Source organism: Peromyscus californicus, unplaced genomic scaffold, assembly GCF_007827085.1.
Source record: "Peromyscus californicus insignis strain IS unplaced genomic scaffold, ASM782708v3 Scaffold_20__1_contigs__length_68692818, whole genome shotgun sequence".
Taxonomy (NCBI): Eukaryota; Metazoa; Chordata; class Mammalia; order Rodentia; family Cricetidae; genus Peromyscus; species Peromyscus californicus.
This window is the reverse complement of record NW_026294503.1, coordinates 49,247,708-49,275,699: the sequence shown is the minus strand read 5'-3', so window position 1 is coordinate 49,275,699 and position 27,992 is coordinate 49,247,708. Positions and strand designations below refer to the sequence as shown.

The following is a 27,992-nucleotide window of genomic DNA, read 5'->3' as shown; positions in this document are numbered from 1 at the left end:
GCGGTCTCCATGGCAACCAGCAGGCCCCGACCCAGTTGCCTGGTTTCCCGCTGCCATCTCGCTGGCCGCGCCCGCACAAAGACCGCGCGGTGACGGCGCAGTGCCACGACCCCGCCACTCCAGCCCCGCAGGAACCGCAGCCGCCGCCGCCGCCGCCGCCGGGGAAGCAGTTCCGGCGGCCGCCGTGACGCGCAGGCAAGGCACGGCCCCGACCCGCGGGCCATCTTGGCAGCGGAGGGAGCGGCGGAGCGACAGGTACACGCGCCGCCCGGCCCGGGCCAGCTCAGGTGCGGCCGCCCTTTGTTCTCCCGCAGGTAGTCGCGTGCCACCCGCGGGCAGCGCCTTCACCCGCAGCCCGAGCTCCGGCAGGTGCATCCCGCCAAGTCTGGGCAGCGCAGGTCTGCGCATCCCGTAAGGCCTGGGCAGGTCCAGCCTATGCATCCTGCAAGGCCTGGGAAGGTTCAGCCCGCTCATCTCATAAGGCCTGGGTAGGTCCAGCCTGTACATTCTGCAAGGGTTGAGCAGGTCCAGCTCGAACATCCTTCAAGGCCTGGGCAGGTCCAGCCAGGGCCCCACACGTTGACCCTACAAAGCCTGCAGAAAGGAACTGCGCCCAGGACAGGACCAGTGGCCTCGGGCTTGCCCTCCTAGATTCTGCCTGGGCGCACCTGCTTCAGCACCCAAGGCCTTTTGCTCTGGTTCTCCAGCTCTCTGTGGCTTAACCTTGGCCAGCATGGTCCAACCTCAGACCTCCAAAAACGAAAGCCCAGCCTCTGCCCCTGGTGCCAGCGCACAGATGGATGACGTGGTTGACACCCTGACCTCCCTGCGCCTCACCAACTCTGCGCTGAGGCGCGAGGCCTCCACGCTGAGGGCAGAGAAGGCCAATCTTACCAACATGCTGGAGAGCGTCATGGCCGAGCTTACTCTGTTGCGCACCCGGGCGCGCATCCCTGGCGCTCTGCAGATCACTCCACCTATCTCTGCCATCACCTCCAATGGGACCCGACCCATGACCACGCCGCCCACCTCGCTGCCTGAACCCTTCTCGGGAGACCCTGGCCAGTTGGCGGGGTTCCTGATGCAGATGGACAGGTTCATGATCTTTCAAGCTTCCCGCTTCCCAGGTGAAGCCGAGAGAGTGGCCTTCCTGGTGTCTCGACTGACTGGGGAGGCCGAGAAGTGGGCCATTCCCCACATGCAGCCAGACAGCCCTTTGCGAAACAACTACCAGGGCTTTCTGGCCGAGCTGCGCAGAACCTACAAGTCTCCGCTGAGGCACTCACGGCGTGCACAAATCCGGAAGACTTCGGCATCCAATAGGGCTGTGCGGGAGCGGCAGATGTTGTGCCGCCAACTGGCCACAGCTGGCACAGGAGCCTGCCCAGTGCATCCTGCCTCCAACGGGACCAGTCCGGCACCAGCCTTGCCCACCCGCAGCCGGAACCTTTAGGGAACCTGTGGCCACCCAGGTAGCTAGACTGTTGCTGAGAAGAATTGTCGATACAGTAGCATTGTCCTGTGTGCAGGCATCTTTCATGCCTCTCCCAGTCTGTGGGAGGTCATCCTGCCATTCTCATTGGTCATCCACCCCGCTGTGCGTTTTGCTAGCTTTACCTGCAACTCAGTGCATGTTCCTCCCCTCTGTTGCTTGCAATCCCAGCTTCTCTAGTAATCACAACAGAGCCCCTTGGACATGTGCCTGCCTAGGAACCATTTAGGCTGACCACCTCTGTGGGCTCGGCTAGTGGACATTCAGCTTCTGTGCCCTCCCTCCAAGCACCCTGGCGATCCCCTTCCTGGTCACTCTGGTCTTGCTGATGAGTTCTGAATAGAAAGAAACCAGCTTGGCTCTGAAGGTGGCTGATGTATACCTGAACCAGCTTGCCCACATCTGGTCCCTTTGCAAGGAAGCCAGGTAGTCAGTCACTCTGCATTCCAGGGATCCTTTCCTCTATGGGGGAGCCTGTGTTCCAGCATACCCCACTGCTGTTGCTGGGAACACATCTGGCCCTTCACAGACGTTCCCTCTGCCTCTCCTGTCCGCAGGAGACTCATCCACACCTGTCTGTGACTGCCAGTGTCTTGATGGCATCAGGGAAATCTAGCATTCGTCTACCAAGTTAATCATGGACCTGGGACCCTGGGCAGTTCCATCAGGCTGCCTAGGCAACATCCATGCGTCAGCCATAGCAGACTGAGGGGGACCTGGGGACCCCATTTGCTGCCTGGATTTCCGTTGAGAGGCTCACGGGTGTCTGCTCCTTTCTGCCCATGTGGCTCCATGGTGGCCTTGTCTAACCTCAGGCCCTTTTCCACCCAGGGGCCATGTGGCTTTCACCTCAGCCTTTCAGCCGCCCACACCATCTCTAGGGGTCCAAGGAACCCACCAACATATACCCTCTCTGTGCCTGGGCCTAATGTCTAGCCTCTGTCCAAGAACAAAAGACTGGCTGGGGGCCAATTCCTCTAGAAAGCATCGGGCACCTTCGGTAGTGGGTGTTGGCCTCTTGCTGCCCCAGTCTGAAGAACTGGTGAAGAGCAGCCAATGGCTTTGGTCCTCATATGGACACACATTCCAGTTCTGAGGAACAAAACATTGACTTCTTCACAGAAGAATGCCTGGAGATGGTATTCAGACTCAGCCGAGCTCCTGGACAGTGACATGTGTCACATTTCAACGCCAGATTAACTGTTTACATGCCCACTTGGCCCCTTGGGGGAGATGGGTGCCTCTCCTGGGTTCTCCTGCCCTCCTCTGCATGGTCTTAGCTTGACCACAAAAAACCCCACCTCTGCACCCACCCAAATACATTTCTCCCCTCTTGGGAGTCCAGAGGCTGGGGCCTGGAACCTGGCCTCTTTCAGAGACTTCCTCCGTCATTGGGAAAAGTGACTGATTCCAAAGCAGGCGCCCTTGCAAGGCCAGGAATCTTCAATGCTCGCTGGCCTCACAGCCCATGGCCACCTGCTTCTTGTTAACTTTGTTAGCCCAGTAGCCTTGCTGAAGAGCCTGGACCAAGGCACCCTGCTGGCACCGTGGTGCTTCATGAGCAGGTGGAAGACTCCCTGGGGGTTCCACTGAGGGTGCTCACCGGTCCCCAAGAGCTGAGTCTCAGGACCTTCCAGTAGAGGGCCCCCCCCAGTGAAGCTACAGCATCACCAGAGAAGCGGGGAGGTGTCTGTGGAGGCAAGAGACACCTGGAAGGTTTCTTTGTGGCCTTTTCGATCAGGATTGGAGACCCACTGGAAGGGCATGCCACCTACCCTGGCTCCTTGGACCACCGGGTGCTGTATTGGCTTTATGTCCCACTCCAGAGTCCTCGGCTGGTGGTGCTGGAGACAGAGCCAAGCAGGCCAGCTGTCTCCCTGTGTGGCTTCACCGTCTCCCTTTGCCATCTGGGCTGACTCACCTGGGTCGCTCTGCTGCAGTGGGTTCACGCTGCTGCTCTGGTGGCATGGGCTTGGTGATTGTGTTTTGTTGTCATCCCCCCCGCCCCCGTGCTTGTGTTTATGGAAATGGGGGGCAGTGCTGCCCTGTATTTAGAACCATCTCGATAGCTCTCTGTGGCTTGGAGCCTGGAGCACATGAGAGAGGGTTGAGGCTTGCCCTCCACCTTGGACCTGGAAGAGCCGCTTTGGATCTGTTACTGAGGAGCCCATGGAGGCTCTATCGGAGGGCATGGTTAGTCCCTAGCCAAAATGATGAGATGCAAGGCCCATGTAGCTCCAGAGGGAGACCTTGATAATTGGGCATCAAGCTGAGGAAGAGGGGGAGGGGAGGGGCAGCTTTGTACATATCCCAAGGTTGTAGTTTCTTGAGCTCAGAAGAGAGCAGGGAGAGGGAGACAGAGGAGTTGCTGTACGAAGGAGTGGCCTTTCTCTCGGCATTGACTGTTGCAGCAGTACTGTGCCTGCTCCCCAGACTCTGTGACGCCCATCTGGTAAGCAGGCTTCACTGTGTTCAGTGTAACTGACAGTGGGACCTGGCATGCGGGTAACTTCCCAGCCTAGTCTGTAATGTGACCTTGGGGTTCTCTTCATATCCCAGAGCATTTAGTGACTTTGAGGAAACAGCAAAGACCCATCTCGTTGGCCCCAGCCGAGTACGTGACAGGCGTGAATGCTGCATGATAGTACATTTGGGTTGGCCCGAGACAGGTGCCTTTTGTTGCAGAGGACAGAGCCACTACTGGATGAGCACGCCCTGAGCATCCGCCTGCAGGGGAGTGAATGGAGGCGGGGAAGCTGGTGTGGGCTGAGGGTGATTTAGGGGGTAAGCCTGGGGCTTGGCTGTAGCACGCTGGGGACAGGGCATCAGGTGGCAGGGCTCTGCAGTGTAACATGCATGATAAGTCCGTTCTGTTGCCCTTTGCCCCATCCAGTGCCACCAACAGCTGGACCAGAGCGTCCCGTTCTCCATGGCAGCACACATCAGGAAGCTTAGGGGACCAGGGAGAGGAAAGGACATGGTCAAATTCAGTGCTTTGAGGCTTCCTTCCTGTCCCTGGCCCCATCTTTCTTCGCCTCTTACACACCCATGGACCCCCACCGTGCGCATATGACACAGCTGTTCCCATGTGCCACCAACCTTACTCTGAATGGCTCTGAACTCTCCCCTCAGGTGGAGGGACAGTGCTGCGTACCGGCAGAAATTTGTGTCAGGTTTTCCTCCGAGGGCCAAGTTACTCCCTTGGGGTAGACTCTCAAAGGTGGGATTGTTGGATTAACAAATACGGGGCCCTCTGAGACTTTTATTGTCTCCTGACAAAACGGTTTCCAGAAATTTCTGTGTCCATTACACTGCCAGCAGCCAGGGCTGAGTATTCTCTGACTTGAGGACAGCAGCGACATGCTTTAGTCGCATCTCTCGAGTCTAGCTCGTTGAGCGTCTTTTTACACCAAGTGACTGCATTTCCTCTTTTGCAGACTGCCGATGTCCTTTGCTCCACTGATGGGCCTGACCAGTTTGTAAGAGCTCCGTTTGCAATTAAAGATACTAATCTGTTGTGTGTCGTGTCTGCTCTAAGTGTCTCTGGGTTTTTGCTGTGGGTGTGATCAAAGCCGGGACCCACAGGCAAGCAGCGCCTGGCTCTGCCGGGCTGCTGCACGAGGCAGGAGGGATGGCTGGGACACAGCAGCATCTTAGGGGATATTGTGAAATCATTTACACAAATGGACACACTAGGCCTTGGGGCCCAGGTGTGGTAGAAGGGTCCCTGTCACAGTGTCTATGCCCCAAGCAGTTCTTACACTTGGTGGGAGAGGTGCTTCTGCCAGCTGTGTTTCTGGTACCTAGCCGAGAGCATGACCTGTACGGGACAGGTGCCCATTAGAGAGCAGACAGACATGGTGGGTGCCTGTGTCGCAGCTCATCTGCTCTGCTGAGCCCATGTCCTCAGACTGTCTCTCTGGCCCCAGGATCCTTAGGCACATGTAGGCTCTTTCAGCACACGCCCTGTCACATTTCAAATGTCATTTAAGCCATGAAAGGAAACCAAGGACATGTAGGCTCGAGTACTGTATTTTAATGAAAACAGCTTTTCTAAACAAAATATTTCTAAACAAAATCATGGCCTGTTTCCGCCTTGGTAGGTTTCCACGAGGCAGCGGAAGGCCCAGACTGCTCCTGTCTGTAGTCTCTGTGACACTGTGGTGAACCCCTGAGGAAATCCACTGCACGCTGATGAGATGGAAGGGAAGTCACACAATGTCGTACAGAGTGGCCTTGTAGAGTAGACGCCACTGGGCTGGGAAGGGCTAAGAGCAGGTGGTCCTGACCCACTCTGGAGCCTCTGGGATGGCTCTTAGTACTTTGAACCTCAGGCCTCCCCCCCCCGCAATAAACTGTCATTTCTGGGATTAATTCGGTGCGTCTTGTGAGATGTGTCCTCCACACCCACACCGTACAGCGGTCCTTCCCTGGAGTGTCTGGCCCGTCCCACGGACTGCCCTGTTCTGGTCCATTTCGTGTTTGTGTTTGGACTGAGATCTGGTAAGGTTCCTACTTCACACGTTCTTACCTCTTACCACTAAAACAATTAATTTCTAAGGTTTCCCTTAAAATCCCCATAGCAGGTGCAGCTTGGGGAGGGATACCATCGCTGTGAAGGTTCCTGGTGGCGTTGGGCAGCCGCAGAACCCTGTCATCAGAGGTTGGGTGACCCTTGCTCTGGCCAGCAGCAGACCCAGACCTGAATGCTGCCACCATGTGTCTGTGTCTCTGGTGTGTAAGAATCTGTCCCAGCTGGCTGTCCTCTGCTTTGTACAGGTGCAGAGCATTTAGTGGCTTCCTAGATGTCCCCAGGAGATTGTCAAGGGTCTACCATCCCCTTCGACCTGACAGTAGAGAGATAGAGGTGTAGGCCCCAACCCATCCCTTTGTCTGGCCCAAGTAAAAGCTGGTAACTATGACTGGGGACCTGGGCCAACATGCCAGTGACCATGTGCCTCCTCTCGGCTTCTCTACTTGGCCTAGGGGACTCTGGTGGTCTATTGTCTGTCCACGCTGTCCCCAAAGGAGTGGAAACGATGTCAACCCACCTTTCTTCAGCCCACACATGCCCCCCACCCAGGCCTGACACTAACCATTGAGGGGCCAGCCTAGATCCTTTCCTGCTTCTCAGGCCTGGACAGCCCGTCTTGTTCTCTTTCCAATGACACTTGACACAGATTTAAGGTTGCTGTTAGAACGCCCCCTGACCTGGTTAGGGTTTTCCTGGTTGCCCCTCCCCCAGCCTCTCGTCTGTCCAGTGTTTTATGTTTCCACTGAACTTGGGTCTTTTCCACCAAATGGTGCATCTCGAGGGCAGGGGTTCTGCCAACCGTGTCCCCAGGGCCTGGCTTGCTCAAGGCAGCTGTGATCATACAGCAGACAAAGACATGGCGGCTGTCCTGGTCACATAGCCCGTGCCAGAGCAGCTGTCTGCCTGGCACTCTGGGGAAGCCCACATACCCCACACTCTGTCCTACTTTGCAAGGTGGGATCATCTGTTCCTATGCCTCTCGACCCACTTAATAGGCAAGGAGAGCCGGCCTTGGGGAGGACAGGGCATTGTCTTTGGGAATTCCTTAACAATAAACGTTTCATTCCCTGGTCTGGCTACATGGATTAAGCACTCACATTCCTTTGCAAATGTAACTTTTTGGCAATTTCTTTCATCACAAGCCATGCTGTAACAACAGCCCCAGTAGCCAATTTTCCTGGGAACACTTCCTCTCTTGTCAACAGGACCTTGTTCTCAGGCTCAACAGCTCCCTATCTGCTTAATAAGGGCCATTGCTAGTACATAGGAAAAAGGGAACGCATTGCGGTCCCTCTGAACACGTGGGGAACACAGTTTCTCAGTCCCTCCTCAGAATGTAGCAGTTTGTGGTGACCAGAATTCCCTGGACAGCTGGAGGCTCTTTTTCCAAATAGTAGAGATAAATGTGTTATTTTTTATTTAGTTTTTATTTCATTTTTGTGGGGTTGGTTTTCACATTTTTATTGGGGAGCAACTGGGAAGGGGGCCTCTTCCATCAGCAGGAACATTCACAGGTTATTCAGCCATTCCAGGCTTGGGCCCTGAGGGTACTGGGGGTGGCTGGGCAAACGGGCCTATGCCCATTATCTCACACAGGCACTGGGTAGTTGTAGGGTGTGGCCTGGGTGATCATGCCCGCATACTTGGTGTAGGGGCTGACTATGGGCATAATTATACCAAGACCCCAGACGGAGGGTACCACCAGTACTGGCTCCTTTGCCCAGGTATTCTTGAGGAAGGTGGAGAGTCTCCTGGCCATCTTGGTCTTGACCAGTGTGTTATTTTTTAAATACTACCATCTGCAGTAGAATGAAAGCGTGTCCCCAAATTCAAATCTTGAAATCTGCACCCTAATGTCATACTGTTGAGAAACAAATGTTTGTTGTTCAGGCCACAGTCTGTGACACTGTGGTGGCTTGAGAGAGGACAGTCACCGAGGTTCACGTGTGTGAACACATGGACTCCAGGGGATTGAGCTGTGCAGGAGGTTATGCAGCCTTGCTGGAGGAAATACGTCAGTGCGGGGTGGGCTTTGAGGGCTCATAGCCTCTCCCACTGCCAATTGCTCTCTCTGCTTCCCACTTGTGGATGGAGATGTGATCTCTCAGCTTCCTGCTGTCTCCCTGTCATGATGGCCTCTCCCTCTAGAACTCTAAGCCAAAGCAAACTCTTCATAAGTTGCTTTTGGTCATGGTGTTTAATCACAGCAACAGAAAAGTGACTAATACAGCCACCTCAGCAACCACCCCTGAGCTAGAGTCCACCACACTGAAATCTCCAACCTGCAGGCAATTTCTAAACCTGACTCTTTGGGTTTTTTTTCGTAGTGATGTTTTCTATGATGGCCGAGCTGGATGGTTTTATGTCAACTTGACACAAGCTAAAGTCATCTGAGAGGAGAGAATGTCAATTAAGAAAATGCCTTTAAGAGATCAGGTTGTAGGCAAGCCTGTAGGGCATTTTCTTAATTAGTAATTGGTGGGGGAGAGCCCAGATCTATGTGTGGTGCCATCCCTGGGCTGGTGGCCCTGGGTTCTATAAGAAAGCAGGTTGAGCAAGCTGTGAGGAGCAAGCTAGTAAGCAGCACCCCTCCATGGGCTCTGCATCAGCTCCTGCCTCCAGGTTCCTGCCCTGTTTGAGTTTCTGTCCTGACTTCCAATGATGATGAACAGCGATGTGGAAGCGTAAGCCAAATAAACCCTTTCCTTCCCAACTTGATTTTTGGTTCTGTTGTCTCATCACAGCAGTAATGACCCTAATTAAGACCATGGCAGCATTTTGTAGTGGGCTTGTCTTCTCTTACTGCACTGGCGGCAGCCTGGGATGTCCCTATGTGCTTACCATTCTCCCGTGGATACAGATGACTCTCCAGGCCACCCGTCCCTGCTAGTGCACAGTGCGTGGGTCCAAAGTGCCCCTAAGAAGGGAACAGCGTGTCTTTGGCCACCTCCTGGTTTCTTGTTGACCCTCTACTTTCCATCTTTCCGAATGTCTGCTTCCCCGAAGAAGGTACTTGAATCTAGGGACCACCATACCGCAGGAAATTCCAAAGCAGGGCACATGGGGAAGCAGGTGGCTGAGCACTGGGGTGGGACATTGTCAGAGGACAGTTGGGTGTCCTGAGCTATAGAAACAGCAGGGGAAGCCACACTCTGTCCCCGACAGGAATCCTTGCTGCTGGCCCCCTTCCTCTGAGTGGATCCCCACTTTATGGTGAATGTGGCCTTGGATGATGGCAAAGCACAGGCTAGCATCAATAGATGGACACCCTAGCCCTACCAGGCCTCAGGGCCACAGAGACCCAGCCCCATTCTGGGTTGCATTTAAGTTGATCATAAACAGGCATTAAATGCTAAGAGATCACTCTAAAGACAAAAGTAATAGAAGAACCTTCGAGTTGGGAGGGGACAGAAGCCACGGACTCCATTTGGATTAAGTTCTCTTCTTATCGAGCTGAGGGCACTGCTCTCATCGAATTGAGCTTCCTCAATAAACCAGTCCTGAATAATTCACTTGGTAACTCAAGGAGCTGTGGGTTCCTGACTGGGAGAGGCAGAGGAACGGTTCGTGGAGATGGAGTTCTCAGGTAGGAAGGGGTTTGGGGCAGGAAAGCAGCATGGCATGGTGGTGCCGTGTTTGCCATGCCAGCTGCCCAGAGTGTTGGGAAGGAACTGCAGGGTCTCAGTGAGAGAAATGGCTCCAGCGACCCTCGTGTGCCAAACTCCTGCTGAACCTGGCACCGTTTCGAAAGCTGAAGGCGAGCGTTGCCCAACCAGGCTTTGATCTCACATAACTCTTTCTGGAACAGGTCTGGTCACCGGTGTGTGAGGGAAGAGATTGCAGAATGGAAGCAGCAGGTTTCAGACCTGGCCTGGAGGGCTGGCACCAGCCCAGAAGCCTGGGCAGCTGCTGGGGCTGTGGCCTTGAACTTGGGATGTAGCCCAGGTAGGAAAAGCTATCAAAATAGTCTAGCCTTAAAGTCAGTTGTGACTTAGGAACAAGTAAATCGTTTTTTCCCCAACTCAGGGATGTACTAAGTATACCATTTAAAAAATATTTTGAAGATTTAGTTTTTATTTTATGTATGTTGAGTGTGTACCCGTGTATGTATGTGTAGCACATGTGTGCTGTGCCCTCAGCGGCCAGGAGAGGGCTTTGGAACTGGACTTACAGGTGTTGGAACCCCTCAACTGGAGTTCCAGATGGTTGTGAGCCACCACGTAGGTGCTGGGAATCTATCTAGGTTCACTGGCAGAACAACCAGTGCTTTTAACCACTGAGCCATCTCTCCAGTCAGCAAATGTACCATTTTTATACTCATAAAATGAATTTTGTAGAATACACATTTTACTGTTGTTTAAAAATGTTACTTTAAAAATATATTTAGTGAATCCACAACATGTTGTTACATGGAGGTATATGGCTTCTGTAGCTATTTCTCCCTGGTTGGTGAGCTGGGTTTTTTTTTTTAAATCCTTAAAAAAAATTAAATTGGAATTTGCCCACTGTGAAGTTCTCAGAATTGACACAGTGTGAGGGTTATGACAGACATGTGGTCCTGCACAGTGTGACCACAACCTCAATATAGAGCCTTTACATCACTCAGAAAGCTCTGAGTACCTCCAGCCAACCTCTCCCCACCCTGCTTGGTAATCGGCACCCTGATTGTTGCATTGGAGGTTGGCCCGGGGTCAGCCTTGACCCCTCTCCTGTTTCCTATGCTCGGGACCTAAGAGCATGGATGGTGGTGTCCGGGCATGCTCAGGTCACTGCTCTGAAGGCTCCATCCCACAGACATGCTATGTTGGTGATCCATTTAGCCATCTTAATTTTTTTTAATTTGACAATCATCTTTTTAAAATACTATATTACAGATTATAATCTCTTTTAAAATAACTTTGTATTTGTTCATGAGATTTTCTTGCACACATACAATATAATAAGATTGTGTCCTTCCCCACTTCCTCCCTTCCAGCTCTCCCCAGATCTCCCAAAGCATTCCTCTCCCACTTCATATATTTTTTTTAGATGGACAGTGCCCTTTGAGCAACAGGGAATGAAGCTGCTCTGACTGCATCTCTCAGATGAACTCCTGGGGCTGGCATCACTGACTTACAGCTGAGGTGTAATGTGAATTGCTATACAGTCTTATTAATAAAACAAACCTGGAGCCAGGTACTGGGGTCAAGGCTGGAAGATCAGAGAAGCAGAACAAGCCACAGCTTCCTCACCTCGCCAATTCCTCCACTGATCCTGTTTCTTCAGACTGGAAGCTTCTGTGTCTTCATCCAAAATGGGTCTCAGTTGAACTGCTACTCAAAAGCCTAAAAGCTTAACCAGGCCTCGTTCCTCGTCCTCACGCCTTAAATACCTTTATGCTTCCTGCCATCACTTCCTGGGATTAAAGGCTCATGATACCACGCCTGGCTGTTTCCAGTGTGGCTTTGAACTCACAGAGATCCGTGCCTCTGGAATGCTAGGATTAAAGGCGTGTGTGCCACCATTTTCTGGCCTTTATATCTAGTGGCTGTTCTGTTCTCTGATCCCAGATAAGTTTATTAGGGTACACAATATTTTGGGGAACACAATACCACCACATGGTCAGCATGGATGCTCAGCTTCACTGCCCTTCATGTTCGCAAGTATCAGTTATACATAGCAATGGGTTTCATTACATTTCCTACATGTGTATAAAGGGTTTTCATTATATTCTCATTCCCTCCCACCTGCTGACCCCTTCTCTTCCCAACTGGACCCCTTTCTACTTTTTTCTCCATTCCTTCCTTTCTGTCATCCAATGAGTTTCATTAGGGTCACTTACAGGAATGTGGGTGAGGGGTTATTACGGTGCAAGAGCATCTTGCCAGTGGCTACATAACTGAAGAAAACACCCCACCCCCCCAGTCAACCATTAACTTCCATTAGCTGTTGGGGACACCTATGAGCCCCTTCCTCAATGTGACAGGATGTCGGTGGCTTGAGACATGGATCTCCTGAGGGTCATCACAGCTCCTGTGAGTTCCAGAGTGCAATGGCTGCTTCATGCCCGGAAGATCGTGCTTCAGAACAGTCCGCCCCTTCCTCTGACTTTCCTATTCCTCCCACTACCTCTTCTGGAATGTTCCCCAAACCTCAGATAGGATGATAGAGACATTGGATTTAGGGTTGAGCATTCAAACGTCATTTCTCCATGCAGTGACTGGTTATGAATGGCTGTGGCTGCACTGTTCTGTGTGCGCTTTGGTTGGTTCATGCACCCCCGCTCTCCACCCACCTTTGCTGCCTCATGACTTCATTTGTGCTAGAGGAAGACATCAGCCCCTATGACTCCAAGACCCTGCACCAGTGGTTCTCAACCTGTGGGTTACAACCCACAATCGGATACCCTGCATATCAGATATTTACATAACAATTCGTAACAGTAGCAAAATTACAGTTATGAAGTAGCAACAAAATAATTTTATGGTTGGTGGGGGGTCATCACAACATGAGGAACTGTATTAAAAGGTCACAGCATTAGGAGGGTTGAGAACCAGGGCATGGCAACAGGCATCTTGTTGACTAGAGCCTGTTAGTAATTCTTTATAATTCTTGGATTACTAATTCATACATGGTGAAATTTTTCACTCTGATATATATTGGTAACCCTAACCCCTGTCAACATGAAGAACACCAGCATTCAGAAATTTCTCCAGGGCCTCTACTGTACCCAAAAGTTTTGCCAACATCCAGGACATAGCAATACTCTGATATCTTCTAGACTACAGTTTTGTTATTTTTTAAAAATATTTATTTATGTTTTTCTGTGTATATATGTGCACGTGTGTGGAAGGTGGTCAGAAGAGGGCATCTGGTCCCCCGAGCTGGAGTTACAGGCAGTTGTGAACTGCCTGACTTGGGTCCTGGGACTTGAACTTGGGTCCTCTGGAAGAGCAGGAAACAGTCCCAACCTCTGAGCTATCTCTCCGGCCCCCATACAGTAAAGTTTTAATATTCACTTGTAGGTTCATGACCCATCTCAGTTGAGCTTTTCATATGTGGAGATGTGAGGCTGGTTAACTTGGATTAGTTCCTGTACAGATGGATGTGTCAGTCTCCTCATTGAGGGACTTCCTGTGTCTTCCATTGATTGGGCGACATCATCCAACTCGGATGACCGCATACAGAGGTCTCCACGTGGAGTCTGTGCTTGTCCCTCTTCATACCTGCACGGTGTGCACTGGGTCATCTCGGCTGCCCTCAAGCTTTGCATTCTGAGCTGCAGGCTCAAGTTCTGTTGAGATCCCGGGTCTGTGTTTTCCAATATAGCCAGTCACTAGAGGTATGTGAAGATTGAAATTTAATTTATTAAAATTAAGTAAAGCTAAAGATTTAGCTCCCCAGGTACGAGGGCCCACTTAAAATGCTCACCAGAACATTTCTATTCTCAGAGAGTATCTCACAGCATGGCTATTTTTAGGTCCTTTGCAGCTCCAGTTAAGTTTTAGCCCGGTTCCATCAATTTCCACAAAAGAGTCTGCTGGGACCATGGCAGGGAAGACATTGAACAGAGCAGTCATTTAGAACTGATGTTTAAGTGAGACCCAGTCCTTGGCTAAATGAATGCGGCTTCTTTCATTTTTACTTAATTTCTGCCAGCGACATTTCCTGGTTTTTAGTTAATAATCCCTTAAACCCGTCTGTAAATGGCTTCCCGAGGATTTTGTTTCTTGTTGTTTATGGTAGATGAATTTTTTTTTTAGAAGTTTCTTCTGCAATTATTTGTTGCTCTTGTAGAAAATGAAAGCTAATTTAAAAAATGTATTTATTTAGTGTCCAAGGATACCCCAGGCTCTCTCCTTCTACCACATGGGTCTCAGGGATCGAACTCAGGTTGCCAGGCTTAGAGGCAAGCACCTTTTCCCACTGGGCCATCTTGCCCGCCCGCCCACCTGAGCTGTCTGTACTCATTTTTATTCTGTGACCAGTCCCAGGTTACTTACTAGTTCTCAGACAATTCTGGGGTCCTTCCGATTTCCTATACACAAAGCCATATGGTCTGAGTAAAGGGAGTTCGAGAGCTTTATAGCCAGGCGTAGTGGCACACCCGTAACCTCGTCATCCAGGAGGCCGAGGCAGGAGGAGCTTGAGTTCAAGGTGACTTAGTCTGAAGAGAAAAACCTGTTTTGAGAGAAAGTGGGGAAGGAAGGAAGGAAGGAGAAGGAGAGAAGGGGAAGAGGGAAGAGGAGGGGGGAAAGGGAGAGGAGGAGGGAGAAGAGGAAAGAGATTTCTAGTTTTGTCTTGTGTCTTTCCTCTCCTGTCCGGGCTTCCAGATGACTGTGGCATCATCACATGTGTGCCCCTTTCTGGCTACTCACCTGGCAGGGCACCTGGTCCATATCTTACCATAGGGATGGTGTCAATGATAGCTGTCCTGAATCAGATTCAGGGGTTCCCCATTGGTTCGACTTCCTTCCTTGCTGAAGGTCTTTAAACATTATTTTTAGTTGTGTTTTTCCGAGTCTGTCTGAATGGTTCTATTTTTCTCTTTCATTCTGTTAACACAGTGAGTTGAACTGGGTTTTGAGTGACAGGGGAGTGAGTCTGAACAGCTGGAGTGAGTCTGACTGGGTGACAGAGCACCCCCTTTGCTGCAGACCTCTACAATGGGTTGATGCGATTGGTTCACAGGTGTTTGTGGTTGCTGTCCACGGGAATGTTGTTATACCATCTTTCCTGTCTCTAGGATAGGGCTTTGCCGGTCTCCAAAGGCAGCCAGGGCAGGTATCTGGTCTGTTTTCTGAGACAGCCTGGGCAAGGTTAAGTGGTTTCTTCCTTCCCCATGTTGTGTGAAACTGTTCTGGGGGAAAATGTTTACACTCCTCAGAGAGTGAACCTATGTCAGGCTAAGGCAAGGGTGCTACCAAAGTCTAACTTGGCGAAATGCTGAGTTAGTGGTGTGACTTATGGGATGGTGGGTGAGGGGTCACTTGCAGGAGCAGGAACCACCTAAAGGCAGAAGCATCATCAAATCCCAGCACAGCACAGCTGACAGATCACGAAAGCTGGAACCCTGGAGTTCTCTGCACAACTCTCAGGCAGCTCAACAGGTCAGAGACTCTCCTCTTCTTGGCAGCCCTTACTGCTTATATGACCTTCGGGAGGGAGGGGCCTAGTGTCATCTGGTCAGCTGCAGGGACTTCCTGAGACTTGTGAATTGTTGATTTCCTGGGTCTTAAGGAGCTTTCCTCCAGGATGGAATACAGCAATTCAGAGAAAATGGCAATACAATGCCCGCTTATTCCTTATTTCTGGTGGGCAGCAAGTGAACCCATGAAATGAGTGAGGGTGCTTGTCCTTGGGCAATACACCTAGACTTTGAGAATGACTGCCATGCCAGCCCTGTCTTTATGACAGGCCCCCTACCCCTGCAAACTAAAGGTGGTGCAGTCCCAGTGAGCCACTTGCCCCTCTTTTGGGAGAGGTGGCTTCATTGCTTGGTACTCACTTCTTTTTGTTGCTTGTGGGGGTCTCTGTGGCTCAAGAAAAGGATGAGTGGCTGATGCCGTGTGGCCTCGTTGCTAGGTTAGAAGTGGCAGTCTTGAGTGACTTTCTACACCCCAAGCCTCCTCTGGCATTTTAAAAACAAGAAAAGGGAAAATAACTTTCTATTCTTGATTCATACTGCTGTCACTTTTAAATATTTGCAAGTTGTCCCTCATCGCTGTGGCTTTTCAAATATGTCCTTGCTATTTATACCCACTTATTTTTTTGTGAGCTTAACTTTTAATGACGTTTATTGATTTGTTCTATTTAGAAGTGTGGCCCATGTTCACTGGTAAAAGAAAAAAAAAAAAAAAACAACCTGTAGAATTATTGCAGGTTCTTCCACTGAAAATATGCTGGTTTTAATATATGCGTTTCTCTTCTTAGTTTTAAATAAAACTACTTACGTACAAAATAATCCGTACGTATTAAGCATCCAAATGCAGGAAAATCCAGGGTAAAATGTGTAAGTAGCTGCTGATCCCTTGGGCTTCGTGCTGGTTTGAATGTGATTTATTCCCCCCCAGAGCTCCTGTTGAACTTTGGCTGCTGGTGTCATATGCTGCAAGATGATGGGATTCTTTGGAGATCGGGGAGGGAGGGGGAGTTAATGCTGTTCTTTCAGGACTGGATTAGTGACCATCAGAGAAGATTGCTGCAGAGCAGTTCTGTTTGGTTCCCCCCCAACACCTGTCTTCTACCTTTCTTCACGAGTTGACACAGCACAAAGCCACTGCTAGTACTCTACAGTGTCTGGAATCATGAGCCCCAATAACTCTTTCCTTTTAGATGATCCAGTCTCAAGTACTTTGTTACAGTAACAGAAGACAGACTCAAACGCTCTGTAATTCCATCCCTGGGATGTGAGCCCTGTTGGCATCTCTCGGCCCTTGTCCAGCATGGACACATATACTGCGCATGCCTTCTTACAGCGACACACACTTAAATGGCTGGGCCCATGCTCTCTCTTTTCTGAAGGGACAGCATTCTTAAACTGGTTTCATCTCATTCTCAACGCTGAGGCTTGTGTGTTTTCCATAAGACAAATCTGCCCTGTTTCCACTTATGTTCACCCTGCTTAATGGCCACCCATCTGCCTCTGTGTTCTCTGCCCAGGGATGGCTGGGTTCCTTCCTTCCCATGTGCCGTGACTCCAGTTCTCAATCTCATGATTCCAGGGCCTTTCTGTGGTGGCTCCAGGGCACCCCATCAGCTAAGCACATTCCTGCCTCACCTTGGGGACTCACCTCCCATGATGCTCACTCCCACCCCTCCCGATTGACTGCAACTTCTGACCCAGGTAACCGAGATGATGACAGATGGCATTTCTGTCCTACATCGCCTTGCTCTACTTCCGACATCTGGGGGACTTCAATGAAATTATCCATTTCTCGGAGATTTTAAGATTTGTCAGCATTAAACTCTGTGTGCGTGTTCTCTCAGGCTGTGGAGCCGCCACATCTGTTCTGTCCTCAGTCCTGGTTTAGTCTGTTTTCTGTCTTTGTGGACGTGACTTATTAGAGTGTGACCACTGTGCTTATTTATTTTAAAGGATAAGCCACTAGTTTAAACCAACATCCTGTCATTTTTCTTTCTTATTCATTAACTTTTTGTGAAATCTTCACCCCAGAAGCACAGCTCAGCAGTGGGGTGGGAGGGTGGGAGTGGGGAGCTGAGGGCCAACCTTGCTGCTCCCCCAAGTGTGCCTGAGCTGTTACTAGATGTGGGGAGGCAATAGTGCTCCAGGGCAACTGCATCCAGAGGACAGGACTGCATGAAGCTGTGGTGATATGTTGTGTATCAAATAAAGCTTGCCTGAGGATCAGAGGACAGAGCCAGTCACTAGATTGAACATAGAGGTCATGCAGTGTGGTGCACACTTTTAATCCTAGCAATCTGGAGGCAGAGATTCATCTGGATCTCTGTGAGTTCAAAGCCTCCCTGGACTATATGAGATTGAGTCAGTCTAGGAGAGAAACAGAGCCAGGCAGTGGTGGCACACACCTTTAACCCCAGTACTTGGGAGTCACACGCCTTTAATCCCAGCACTTGAGATCTCATGCCTTTGCTACCAGTATTTGGGGAGCACACAGGCCATTAATCCCAGCTCTAGGAAGGAAGTGAAATGGCTGGGCAGAGAAAAGACATATAAGGAGACAGGAACTAGACAGAGCCTTTTTGGCTGAGGACTCAGAGGAATTCAGTCAGAGGATTTGTGAACATAGGATCCCACCTTCCATTTTGCCTGAGGATTCAATGGTGGTGAGAAGTTTCTCTAGTGGCCTGTTCCTTTGTCTCTCTGATCTCTCAGCATTTACCTCAATATCTGACTCCGGTTTTTTATTAAAAGACCATTTAGGATTTGTGCACCATGAAGCTCAGTCTTCTCCCTTGGGTTAATTTCCCTTACACAGGTAAAACAAGAGACCCGCAACAGCACCTGCGTCAGAGCTCACTGGGAACACTGAGCAAGGGACCTGGGAGGTCACTGGAGAAGTGAAGAAGGGAAGTGGTGGAGCCTGGTCCAGTTGGGCAGGCCACTCCCAGAATCTTGGATTTATCATTGCTTAAAAAGATTACTAGAGGGCAAGCCAGATGGCTCAGTGGGTAGAGACACCTGACAACAAGGCTAAGGATCTGGGTTCCATCCTTGGAGCCCGCATGGTAGGGAGAGAACTCCTGAAAGTTGGCCTCTGACCTCTACATGTATGCCATGGTGTATGCACATGCAAGGCGTTTATGCACACTAAATTAATTAATGTAAAACAATTAAAAATGATAGTTCACTCTTTAACTTTTCTTAAATGATGTCTCACATACACACAGCACAATCACACTTACTCTTCTTTTTTTTTTTTTCTTTTGTTCAGGCAGGCACCTTCTTCTGTGGGCCTGGGCCACCGAATGTTCCAGACAAGTAGTAGAATTTTTCCAGCATGTCTTTCAAGCTTCTGTTCCAACGTCTGAGTCCAGCTAGAGGAGAGGACCCTCTTGACCAGAACTGTGTGACTCAGAAAGACACGGGAGGAGGAAATGGGTGACATGCTCAGAAGAGGCTCCTGGGAAGTTGCTGGGGAGAGCATGAGAGCAGCAGCCCCTGGCCATCACCCAGCAGAGCTCCAGGAATGTGGATCTCAGACCCGGGCTCCGCGTCCTCTGAGTAACACGGTAGTGCCATCATCCCAGTGAAGGTGAGGACATGGCTGGAGAGACTTGGAAATCTGTCCTAGAAACATCAAAGAGAAAAAGAAAGCAGTGAATAAAATCTGAGTCAAGAGGTGAGGAGCCTGGAGAGGTGGAGTCTGCAGCCTGGACTCATTTTCCCCAGAGAGCAACTGTTCTGGAAGGAGAAGGTGACAGACTGAGGGTGAGGGGTGGGAACAGGGTGATGACAAGCTTCTCCACTCAGCATTTAGGGGTGGACTCCAGAAGCTAAGTAGTTCGTGGGTGCTAAAGTGGCTGTCTTGAGTGATCAAGGTGGTGCTCCCATCCCCCGGTTCAGATCAAACCAGCCTTGAATGCTGGCGTCCCCAACCAACCAGAGAAATAGAAAAGTTCTCCTTAGAGGGGGGTAAAGCCATCTAAAGTATTTCCATGGAGACTTTCTCAAATATAACATCCGATCCATCACCACAGATGATTAACAGAGAAGAAAATAAGAACACAGGAAGGAGACCAGAGGCAGCACCGGACACCCCTCAGATGTCCGGACAGCGGAGCAGGACACGACACAGTCTTCAAGCTGGTTTCGGGGCTAAAAGTAGAACTTAAAAATATCAGTGTTGGGGAAAGGCTGGGGAGATGGCCCCGTCCGTGGTGAAGAGCACCTGCTGCTCTTGCAGCGGTCGTGGGCTCTGAGTCCCAGCACCCACATGAGTGGGGGAGCTCGCAACCACCTGTGAATCCAGTTCCTCTCCTGGCCTCGGTGGGCACGCACACATGTGGTGTACATGAACTTACACAGGCACACACACACACACACACGCACAAAAATTCTTAAGAAAAAGAGAGGAAGAAGAACATGAAAAGCTGGTGATGTGACTCGGAGGGCGAAGCGCTTGCTGTGGCAAACTTGGTGGCCTCCGTTTGATCACCAGCACCCACAGTGGAAGTGGAGAACAGAGTCCTGAAAATTATCCTCTGGCCCCCACACGTGCACCGTGGCACGCACATGCCTGCACACACTCGCACACGTACACATTAGTATGTATATAATTGTGCGCATACGTATGTAGAGAAATGGAGTAGACACGGTAACAGGCACATTGGAAGACGCTAATTAAATTTGACTGTGACACCAACAACCAACAATAAGGGGCCAACAGAGAGACCGATTTAACAGTGTCAGGTCTCAGAGGAACCCAGGAGACGTCTCACTCAGTACCTGTGGCTCCTCCCAGCACTGCTGACCCCGCCCCCTACCCTCAACCTCTCCAACCCGGGAGCTGCGTTTCCCTTCCCTTGGATTCCTGTATCACCCTGCCATTTTGGTCACTTCCTCTCTTGGTTCCTGGTTCTTCTCTTTCCCATCCCTTTCCCCCACCTCGTCTCTCATGGCCCGGTTCATGTCCGGTCTCGACTCTCCCAGACGCCTCTGGCTGGTCTCTCCCTCCTATCCACAATTAACCTTCTCCTCAACCACACAGAGGAACGGCCATGTCCTCATTTTTTTTTTTCATTCAAACAGCAGAAGGGGGAGCTGGAAATTCATATGCAGAGTGAAATCTTGAATGGGAGGACAGGAAAGGAGAGGACTCTGGAAGAGGGTAACAGAATGTCGGAGGGAAAGAAAGCGGTCCAAGTACAGTTAAGACCCGAAGAGATCACCTTTGGGGGATTTTCTGCTGATGGAGACAGGAGTACACCATTGGATTCACGTAGCTCAACTGTTGGGGGACATTTTCTGGAGAGATGAGAATAAACAGCTATTCTTCCAATGGGTGTGGATCAAGGAAACCATCCCACTGCAGTCCAGGATGGTGAGCCAGTGTGTGTTTGGGGGTTACTTAAGGGACACTGGTGACTCAGAGGTGGCTCCATCACCAGAAAGTCCACCTTTCTGGTCTTCTCTCTCCAGAAAGTGTTCACTATTTTTAAAACCTCAGGGAGGAGCTGTGTGAACCCTGTAAGCTGCTGAGCTGAGCCTGAGCCTTGTGGATTTGGGAAGCTTCTTGAGTTTTCCAAGTCTCCCTCCATCTTCCAGGAGGGACATTCTGTCTCATCACATAGGCAGGGAGTCTTCCATCTTGGAGACAGGGCTTCTGGCTAACAAAGCCCTAGGGGAGAAAGCTGCAGGCAATGTATGAATACACCCGGGGTCTCTATTCTCAGGCCCAGAGGCTGAGTGCTCACTGAGCTATGCACTGAAGAAAACCCATTGCTTTGTGGAATTTTCCACATGGCCTTAACCAGAAACATCCTTAGGTTTTCCAAACACCTGTCTAACCTGAACAAAGAAATACTGCCTCTCAGCTTAATCTGATGATGTCATGTGACCTTGGACCTACTTTCCCATGTTACTACCTCCTTCCCAAGGGATCTTGAAAGAAATGCCCTTTGGGGGGCTGGAGAGTTGGTTCAGTGGTTAAGAGCACTGTCTGCTCTTTCAGAAGACCCAGGTTCAGTTCTCAGCACCTGTATTGTGGTTCACAACCTTTGTAAGTCCAGTTCCCAGGGGTTCGATGCCCTCTTCTGGCCTCCAGGGGCAGTGGGCATGCCTGTGGTGCACATACATACATGCCTACAAAACATCCGCACAAATAAAAAAAAAAAAAAGAAAAAAGAAAAAAGCGAAATGCCTTTCTGCCTTTCCTGGGCAGGCTGGGGTTTTGCTTCCCTCTGCAGGGTTGCCGACAACATTAATAAGTGTTTTGCCTGGAGGCAGATCCTGCACTGTGGCTTCCTAGAACCGAGCCTCGCTCTAAACCTAACAACTTCAATTAAGAAGAAGAAACTCCACAGCATTAATAAGTCCAAACACACTCCGCAGAGGTTCTCACCGAGAAGCAGATGCATTGACCACAGCGGTGAGAAATCTCCCTTGTACACAGGCGCAGACGGGAGGGAGCACGGAGCGGGTGAGGAGCCACTGACAGCTGTCTTTCCAAACAACAACAGAGACGAAACAGAAGGATTGAAAGCCAAGCACAGCCAAGAACTGTAACCACGGATCTAAAGTTACAGAACTGAAGAATAATGAAGGTGAAACTCTGTACCCAGTAGAGCAACCCCCTCCTCCCTGCTGGCGAGCAGAGATGGCCAGCGTGTAGAGGCTTCCCCTCTAGCCCAATGTCTTAGGTGTTCCTACATATTAGATTATAAGATCCAGAGTCAGTCTGTCTGTCTGTCTAATTCAGCAAGTGGTTTACTGGGGTGAAATTTGTTGTGTATCCTTTTAAAACATGCATTCTGTCATTTAATTTTTTTCTCTCTCATATATTACATTCCAGTCAGTTCCCCCTCCTTCCTCTTTTCCAGTGCCCCTTTTTTCTTGAGAAAAGGGCAGGCCTCTCAGGGATATCAACCAAACATGGCGTATCAAGTTATAATAAAACTAGGCACATCCCCTCATATTAAGGCTGGATGAGGCAATCCAGTAGGAGGAAAAGGGTCCCAAAAGCGTTAGAGACAGCCCCCGCTCTCACTGATAATAGTATCTCAAGAACTCCAAGCTACATAACCATAGCATATGTACAGAGGATGTCGGTCAGACTCATACAGGCTCCCTGGGTGTAGTAGGTTCAGTCTCTGTGAGCTCCTATAAGCCCTGCTTAGTTGATTCTGTGGGCTATTTTCCTATGGTGTCTTGACATCTTCCAGAGTCTCTTAATGTGGGGAGCAAGGCCCATGGACTGTGAGGAGCTTGGCAATTAGGATGTTCACACAAGATTTGTCTTTTGAATAGGTTTGGTTTATTCACACAAACATTTCTTATAATACCATTCCATTACAAAAGCTGAACAGACATCTTACTAAGCGGGGATGGTTGGTTGGGCAGAAAATGCTGCTACAGGGTTCTATTGGGGACACTTTGGAAGCTTACAGGCTTGACCAAAATCCACCACAGAGTCCTTCAATTCTGGCAGACTGGAAGGATGGTACTGATGGAGATCCTTGAGAGCACTGGCCAGCACTAACCAGCGGTCATGTGTGAGCCCAGCGCCAGGGTTGGAAGTTCAACAGTCACTAAAGCCAAGACCACACACTGAGTCTCAAGTCCCCTCAATGATGGGTATCAACACAGAGGCTAGAGCAGCCATGTCTCAGGAGCATGGCAGTGTGATCCTAGAGATCATCCCCAAAGTTCCAATTTTTCTCATTTCATTGATAGTTGTTTTATTCTATCAGGGCTCTCAGCTTGGGGCTGGATCACTAGCACATCAACACCACCTTGGAGTTGGTTCATTAGCATACCATTAACACATAATTAGCATATCAAAGCCAGTCCTGGACTTGCTTCTGAGGCCTACCTCTCAGAGCTACCTGGTTGGCAAGTTCTAATCTTACAGATATCACATTATTCCAAGTCACACAAAATAGTTTCACTTATGTTCCTAACATATAACATATACTCGAAGGCTCTAGGATACTACTGAAAATCACGTGAGGAGCCTGAAGAGATATCTCAGCATTTAAGAGCACTTGCTGCTCTTGTAGAGGATCTAAGTTCAGTTCCCAGCACCCATATCAGGGGGCTCACAACCCGCTGTTAACTCCAGCTCAGGGGGATCTGGTGCCCTCTTCTAACCTCTTCAGGCACTGAACTCTTATGTACGCTCCCTCCCCTATCTACACATGGTTTTAAAAGAAATCATTAAAAAAAAAATAGAACATCATATGTCATGCTGAGAACCAAGAAAACCTCAAATAAAAAAGAACATCAATAGGCACAAACGTCAAGTCAACACAGATACTGGAATTATCTGGCAAGGACTGCACAGTAGCCATGGTAACACATTGCTGCGATTATGACAGAAAACAGAAGACTCCCACAGACAGACAGACAGATGCATAATGAAGAGTCAGGTGGAAACTGTAGAACTGGAGTCAGAATCAGAATCGAAAGTTACTGGTTGGTCTCCTCAACAGAATGAAGGGGTCTGAGGAAGAACCAGGAGATTCGAACCAGGAGATTCAAAGACCGAGTCTGTACTTGGAGAAATGGAATATTAGAAGCTGGCCCTCGGCCAGGATGGTGGCACACACCTTTAACCTTGGGAGGCAGAGGCAGGTGGGTCTCTATATGAGTTCAAGACCAGCCTGGTCTACAGAGTGATGTAGGGGCCAGCCAGGGCTACACAGTGGGGCCTATCTAAAAAAAAAGAAAAAAACACGGAACCTCAAGGGCCCGTGGAAGCATGGCAAAAGATCCAGCATTCCTGCCACTAGTGGTTTAGGAGAAGAGAAAGTACATGGGTTTGAAAAAACAGGATTTGGTCTCAGAACACTGACTAAGATAAATCTCCTCTCCCTTAGAAAACTGAAGAAATACATCTAGAAACTTGCCAAATTTGGTGAAAGATTAGCACCTATAGATACAAATAGTTGAACCCATCCCAACAAATATAAACCCAAAGAAGTACATACCAAGATACATCAGAGTCAAGCATTTAAAAAAACTAAAGACAGGGGAGGGCTCTCTGACAGTAAGACAATGACAGCCAGGGTGACAGCCCTGGAGAGAGCAGATCCTCCTGGGAGCTTGTGGCCCAGCACTGAGATCCTTAAAGAATTGACAGTCGGGAATTCTATACTTAGCAAAAGTACCCCTTTGGAATGGAGGGGCAATGGAGCCATTCCCAAGTGAAGGAAGATGGGAAGAACCATGGCCAACAGGCCCCAAAGTGGATCAGCAGGACAGTGGGGAACCGCCAGGAGCCACAGACTCTGAGTAAATGCAGGGAATGTGACTTTCCTCAACTGTCTTAAATTGTGTCCCAGGAATAAAGCAAAACTTTCCCCCGCTGTCCATGTGGCTCTTGATGTATATAGGTGTGTTTAGGACAGCTATATACAAAACAGAAGGATGGAGGGATGGAGAGGGGGATGAAAGATCCCTATTTCACTCTAAATGGTGAGTGGATGACAGTGAGATTGGAGGGTGTATTGTCAAACCCACAGTATGTGCTTTAAAATCTGCTCAACAAGGTACATGCAAATCCCCATCAGGCAGATCAAAAAACGATTCCAAGAAGAAATATCCAAGGGTCTCTCAGATGCAGGAAGGGTAAAACCAGAAACAAAATGGAAGAGAGAACAGGAAAGTTAAATCAGCCAGCGAAAGCTCCCAAGGGGCAATGGTGCCACCAGGTGCAGCCCAAAGGCACCAGCTTCAATGGTCATTGCCAAAATGGGTTGGAAAAAGATGACCCAACTCCATGCTGCCTGAAAGAGTCCCCTGGAAGGAGCTTTGTGCACAGGTGGGAAGTAAGGGGAGAAGTCAGAGGCTGAAGACACTTCCAGATAGAAAGCCTGGAGTGGAGAGAATGCACCCATGTAGCAGCAGGGCAGACTCGAAGTAAAGAGGGTGAATGTGAAAATCCAGAAGAGAGTAACCATCCTGACAGCACTGACATCCTGTGGGGATGGAGCTCACGATGAGCCTGTGAGATGGAGCCGTGTGTGAAGGGGCTTGCTGCCAAGCCTGAGGGCCTGAGTGTGTGCCTGGAACGCACATGGCAGGAGGAGAGAACTGACTCCTGCAAGATGTCTTCTGACCTTCACACACATGCTGTGACACAGGCATGATCCTTCCTACATGTGCATGCCCCCATGCACCTTATCCCTCCCCCCACATACACACACACACAGTGGCAGAAATGTTTGCTATTTAAACCTGACAACCTGAATTCAACAGCCAGAACCCATGTAAATAATCCAGATGAGGTGGCACATAGCTGTAATCCCAGCATTCCTACAATGCTACAATTCCTACCCCTGCAAGTGGGGTACAAAGCACAGTGGAAACAACAAAGAACTGGAGCTAGAGATTGATCCTCCGGGCCTGCCTTCCCTGGCATGCGTGCATGCATTTACACACACACACACACACACACACACACTTTTTAAAACACAGCACAAACTTTTTCCCTTATAGGCCGTGTTAGCCAGCCTTCCATTACTATAACCAAAGTCCCTGGATAACCAGCTTAATAAGAGGAAAGGTTTGTGTGGGCTCAAGGTTCTGGAAATTTCCATTTGTGGTGTGTTGGCACCACTGATTTTGGCTTATGCAGAGACAACACCGTCTCCTGGAAGTAAAGTGGGGGAATTGATGACTTGGGGGCTGGAAGTGACAAAGAGAGGAAGAGGAGGGGTGTGGTGTGCCACACCCCGTTCTAGGACATTCGTCCAATGACCTAAGACCTTTCAACGACCCTAACTCTTTAAGCTCTATGTCCTCATCTAACCTCTACAACGCTGTGGGAGGCAGAAGGCCAGAATGGGTGACCCTGGACTGAACCAGCATGCCATCAGGGCTAGAGGACAGAATCCACCTCCTGCCTTTTCCAGGCTCTGGTGCCTCCCAGCATCCCTTAGCCTGTGGCCTCCCTCACCTTCAGAGTGATCACCTCAAGCTTGCTGCTCCCCTCTACCCCACTGATGTTAGTTTCTTACTCTTTTTGGGGGGTCTGCCGCCAAGCTCCCAGATAAATTCACACATGGAGGCTTATTATCACTTATGAATGCCCAGCCTTAGCTTGGCTTAGTTTCCAGCCAGCTTTCCTTATCTTAACTTATCCCATCTACCTTTTGTCCCTGGACTTTTCCTGTTCTCTTACTTCCGTAAATCTTACTCTTACTCTGTGGCTTACCGGCTGTGTAGCTGGGTGGCTGGCCCCTGATGTCCTCCTCTTCTCTGGCTCCTTCTAGATCTCTCTTTCCAGATTTCTCCCTCTATATATTCTCTCTGCCTGTCAGCCCCACCTATCCTTTCTCCTGCCTTGCTATTGGCCAGTTCTTTATTAGACCAACAGGTGTTTTAGACAGGCACAGTAACACAGCTTCACAGTGTAGCTAGAGTTTTCCTGCCTGGCCTACAGTCTGGACAAATCTCTATCACCTGCCAGTCCCACAGCTGCTCAGACCCGACCAAGTAAACACAGAGACATATTGGTTACAAACTGTATGGCCATGGCAGGCTTCTTGCTAACTGTTCTTACAGCTTAAATTAATCCATTTCCATTAATCTATACCTTGCCACATGGCTCGTGGCTTACCCGCATCTTCACATGCTGTTTGTCATCATGGCGGCTGGCAGTGTCTCTCTGACTCAGCCTTCCACTTCCCAGCTTTATTCTCCTCCTTGTCCCGCCTATACTTCCTGCCTAGCCAATGGCCAATCAGTGTTTTATTTATTGACTAATCAGCAACACATTTGACATACAGACCATCCCACAGCACTTCCCCCCACTTTTTTTTTTTCAAAAAGGAAGGTTTTAACCTTAACAAAGTAAAATTACATATAATTTGGGAATTTGGGCGTAGCTTCTCTTACTACTTCCTGCTGGAGGGGGGCGCTGTATCTTATGGGGACACAAAGAAAATTTAAGGATCATGGAGTAGTCCATGAGGCTGTATCGTCTGAGCCAGTTGCCTTGAAAGGATTCTGGATGTTGGATCATCTGGGCCATGGTGTCATCAGAGACCTTTCAGGGGGTCTTGGCTGGTAAAACCTGATGTATCTTAATCTGGAACAAATCCATAGCCTCTGGCTTTCTGTGGGAACAAAAGCAGAGTCTCCTTTCCAAAGCAACATATCCTTATATCCAAATTTTGATGTCAAGGTACCTTCAAAATACACATTTTGGCATAACTCAACAGCTTTTACAATCAAATGTTTTTCTGCAGTTAAAAATCCCAAAGACAACACAATCCAGATTCTCTGTGTAATATTCATCTTTATGTGGCTTATTTTTTATATTAATTTTACTGTCTCTTTAAAGACTTTATTTTTTAAAACTATGTATTTGTTTCTATAACTGTATATATCACCTTTTTTGTCTCTTTCAAGCCTACGTATATTTTACACACATTGTAAACTATTACATCTGAATCTGTCTTATTGTGAATCTATTGCTTTAAACTGCAGCAGCTGTGGCTGCTGGCTCCGCCCACCTCAGCTTCCCAACATGGTGGTAGTACGTTTACCACCAGCTCTGGGAGCTATCATGGGTCTATGCTTTTATCCAAGCAGCGTGTAGCCCAGAAACCTCTTTTTCTTGTTTTGTACTAGCAAAGTCTAAATCCACCACGCAGCTTAATGTGCTACTTGCAGAGGCCTCATTTCTGCCACAGGGCGTATGCTAGGAACCCACAAGTAGCTCGAACCGGCAGCTGCCACTCATTTGAGAGAGATAATTAGGAACTGTTTTTAGCTCCGTTTTAGAATCTTTTTTCTCAGTTTTTAGGTGGAAACTCTTGACACCACGTTGGACGCCA

The 27,992-nt window shown here is 49.4% G+C and overlaps 2 protein-coding genes across 12 annotated transcripts; one reads left to right on the top strand and one right to left on the bottom strand.

The window, feature by feature from the left end:
- The first annotated feature begins 19 nt into the window (after positions 1-19).
- Positions 20-21,880, top strand: Rtl6 (retrotransposon Gag like 6). 11 transcript variants are annotated; one of them, XR_008220615.1, is made up of 6 exons: positions 20-1,472; positions 4,930-4,971; positions 5,596-8,462; positions 9,835-9,971; positions 16,730-16,851; positions 18,422-21,880. XR_008220615.1 is itself a non-coding variant. In XM_052748520.1 (2 exons), the coding sequence occupies exon 1, from the start codon at positions 734-736 to the stop codon at positions 1,451-1,453; it is 720 nt and encodes a 239-aa protein (XP_052604480.1). In that variant the 5' UTR covers positions 20-733; the 3' UTR covers positions 1,454-1,472; positions 18,422-21,880. The 11 variants fall into 11 exon arrangements, 3 of the variants coding, with proteins under 3 accessions (XP_052604480.1, XP_052604479.1, XP_052604478.1); XR_008220613.1 differs by having other exon boundaries at positions 20-3,944; XR_008220616.1 differs by lacking the exon at positions 5,596-8,462.
- Positions 7,535-7,785, bottom strand: LOC128116885 (NADH dehydrogenase [ubiquinone] 1 alpha subcomplex subunit 3-like). The gene is given in 2 exon segments (XM_052748521.1): positions 7,535-7,596; positions 7,599-7,785. Coding segments are annotated over 2 exon segments (249 nt in total).
- Positions 21,881-27,992: the final 6,112 nt, after the last annotated feature.

Bases quoted from the DNA above. Each gene is read 5' to 3' on its own strand.
- Rtl6 (XM_052748520.1), top strand. From the start codon at position 734: ATGGTCCAACCTCAGACCTCCAAAAACGAAAGCCCAGCCTCTGCCCCT.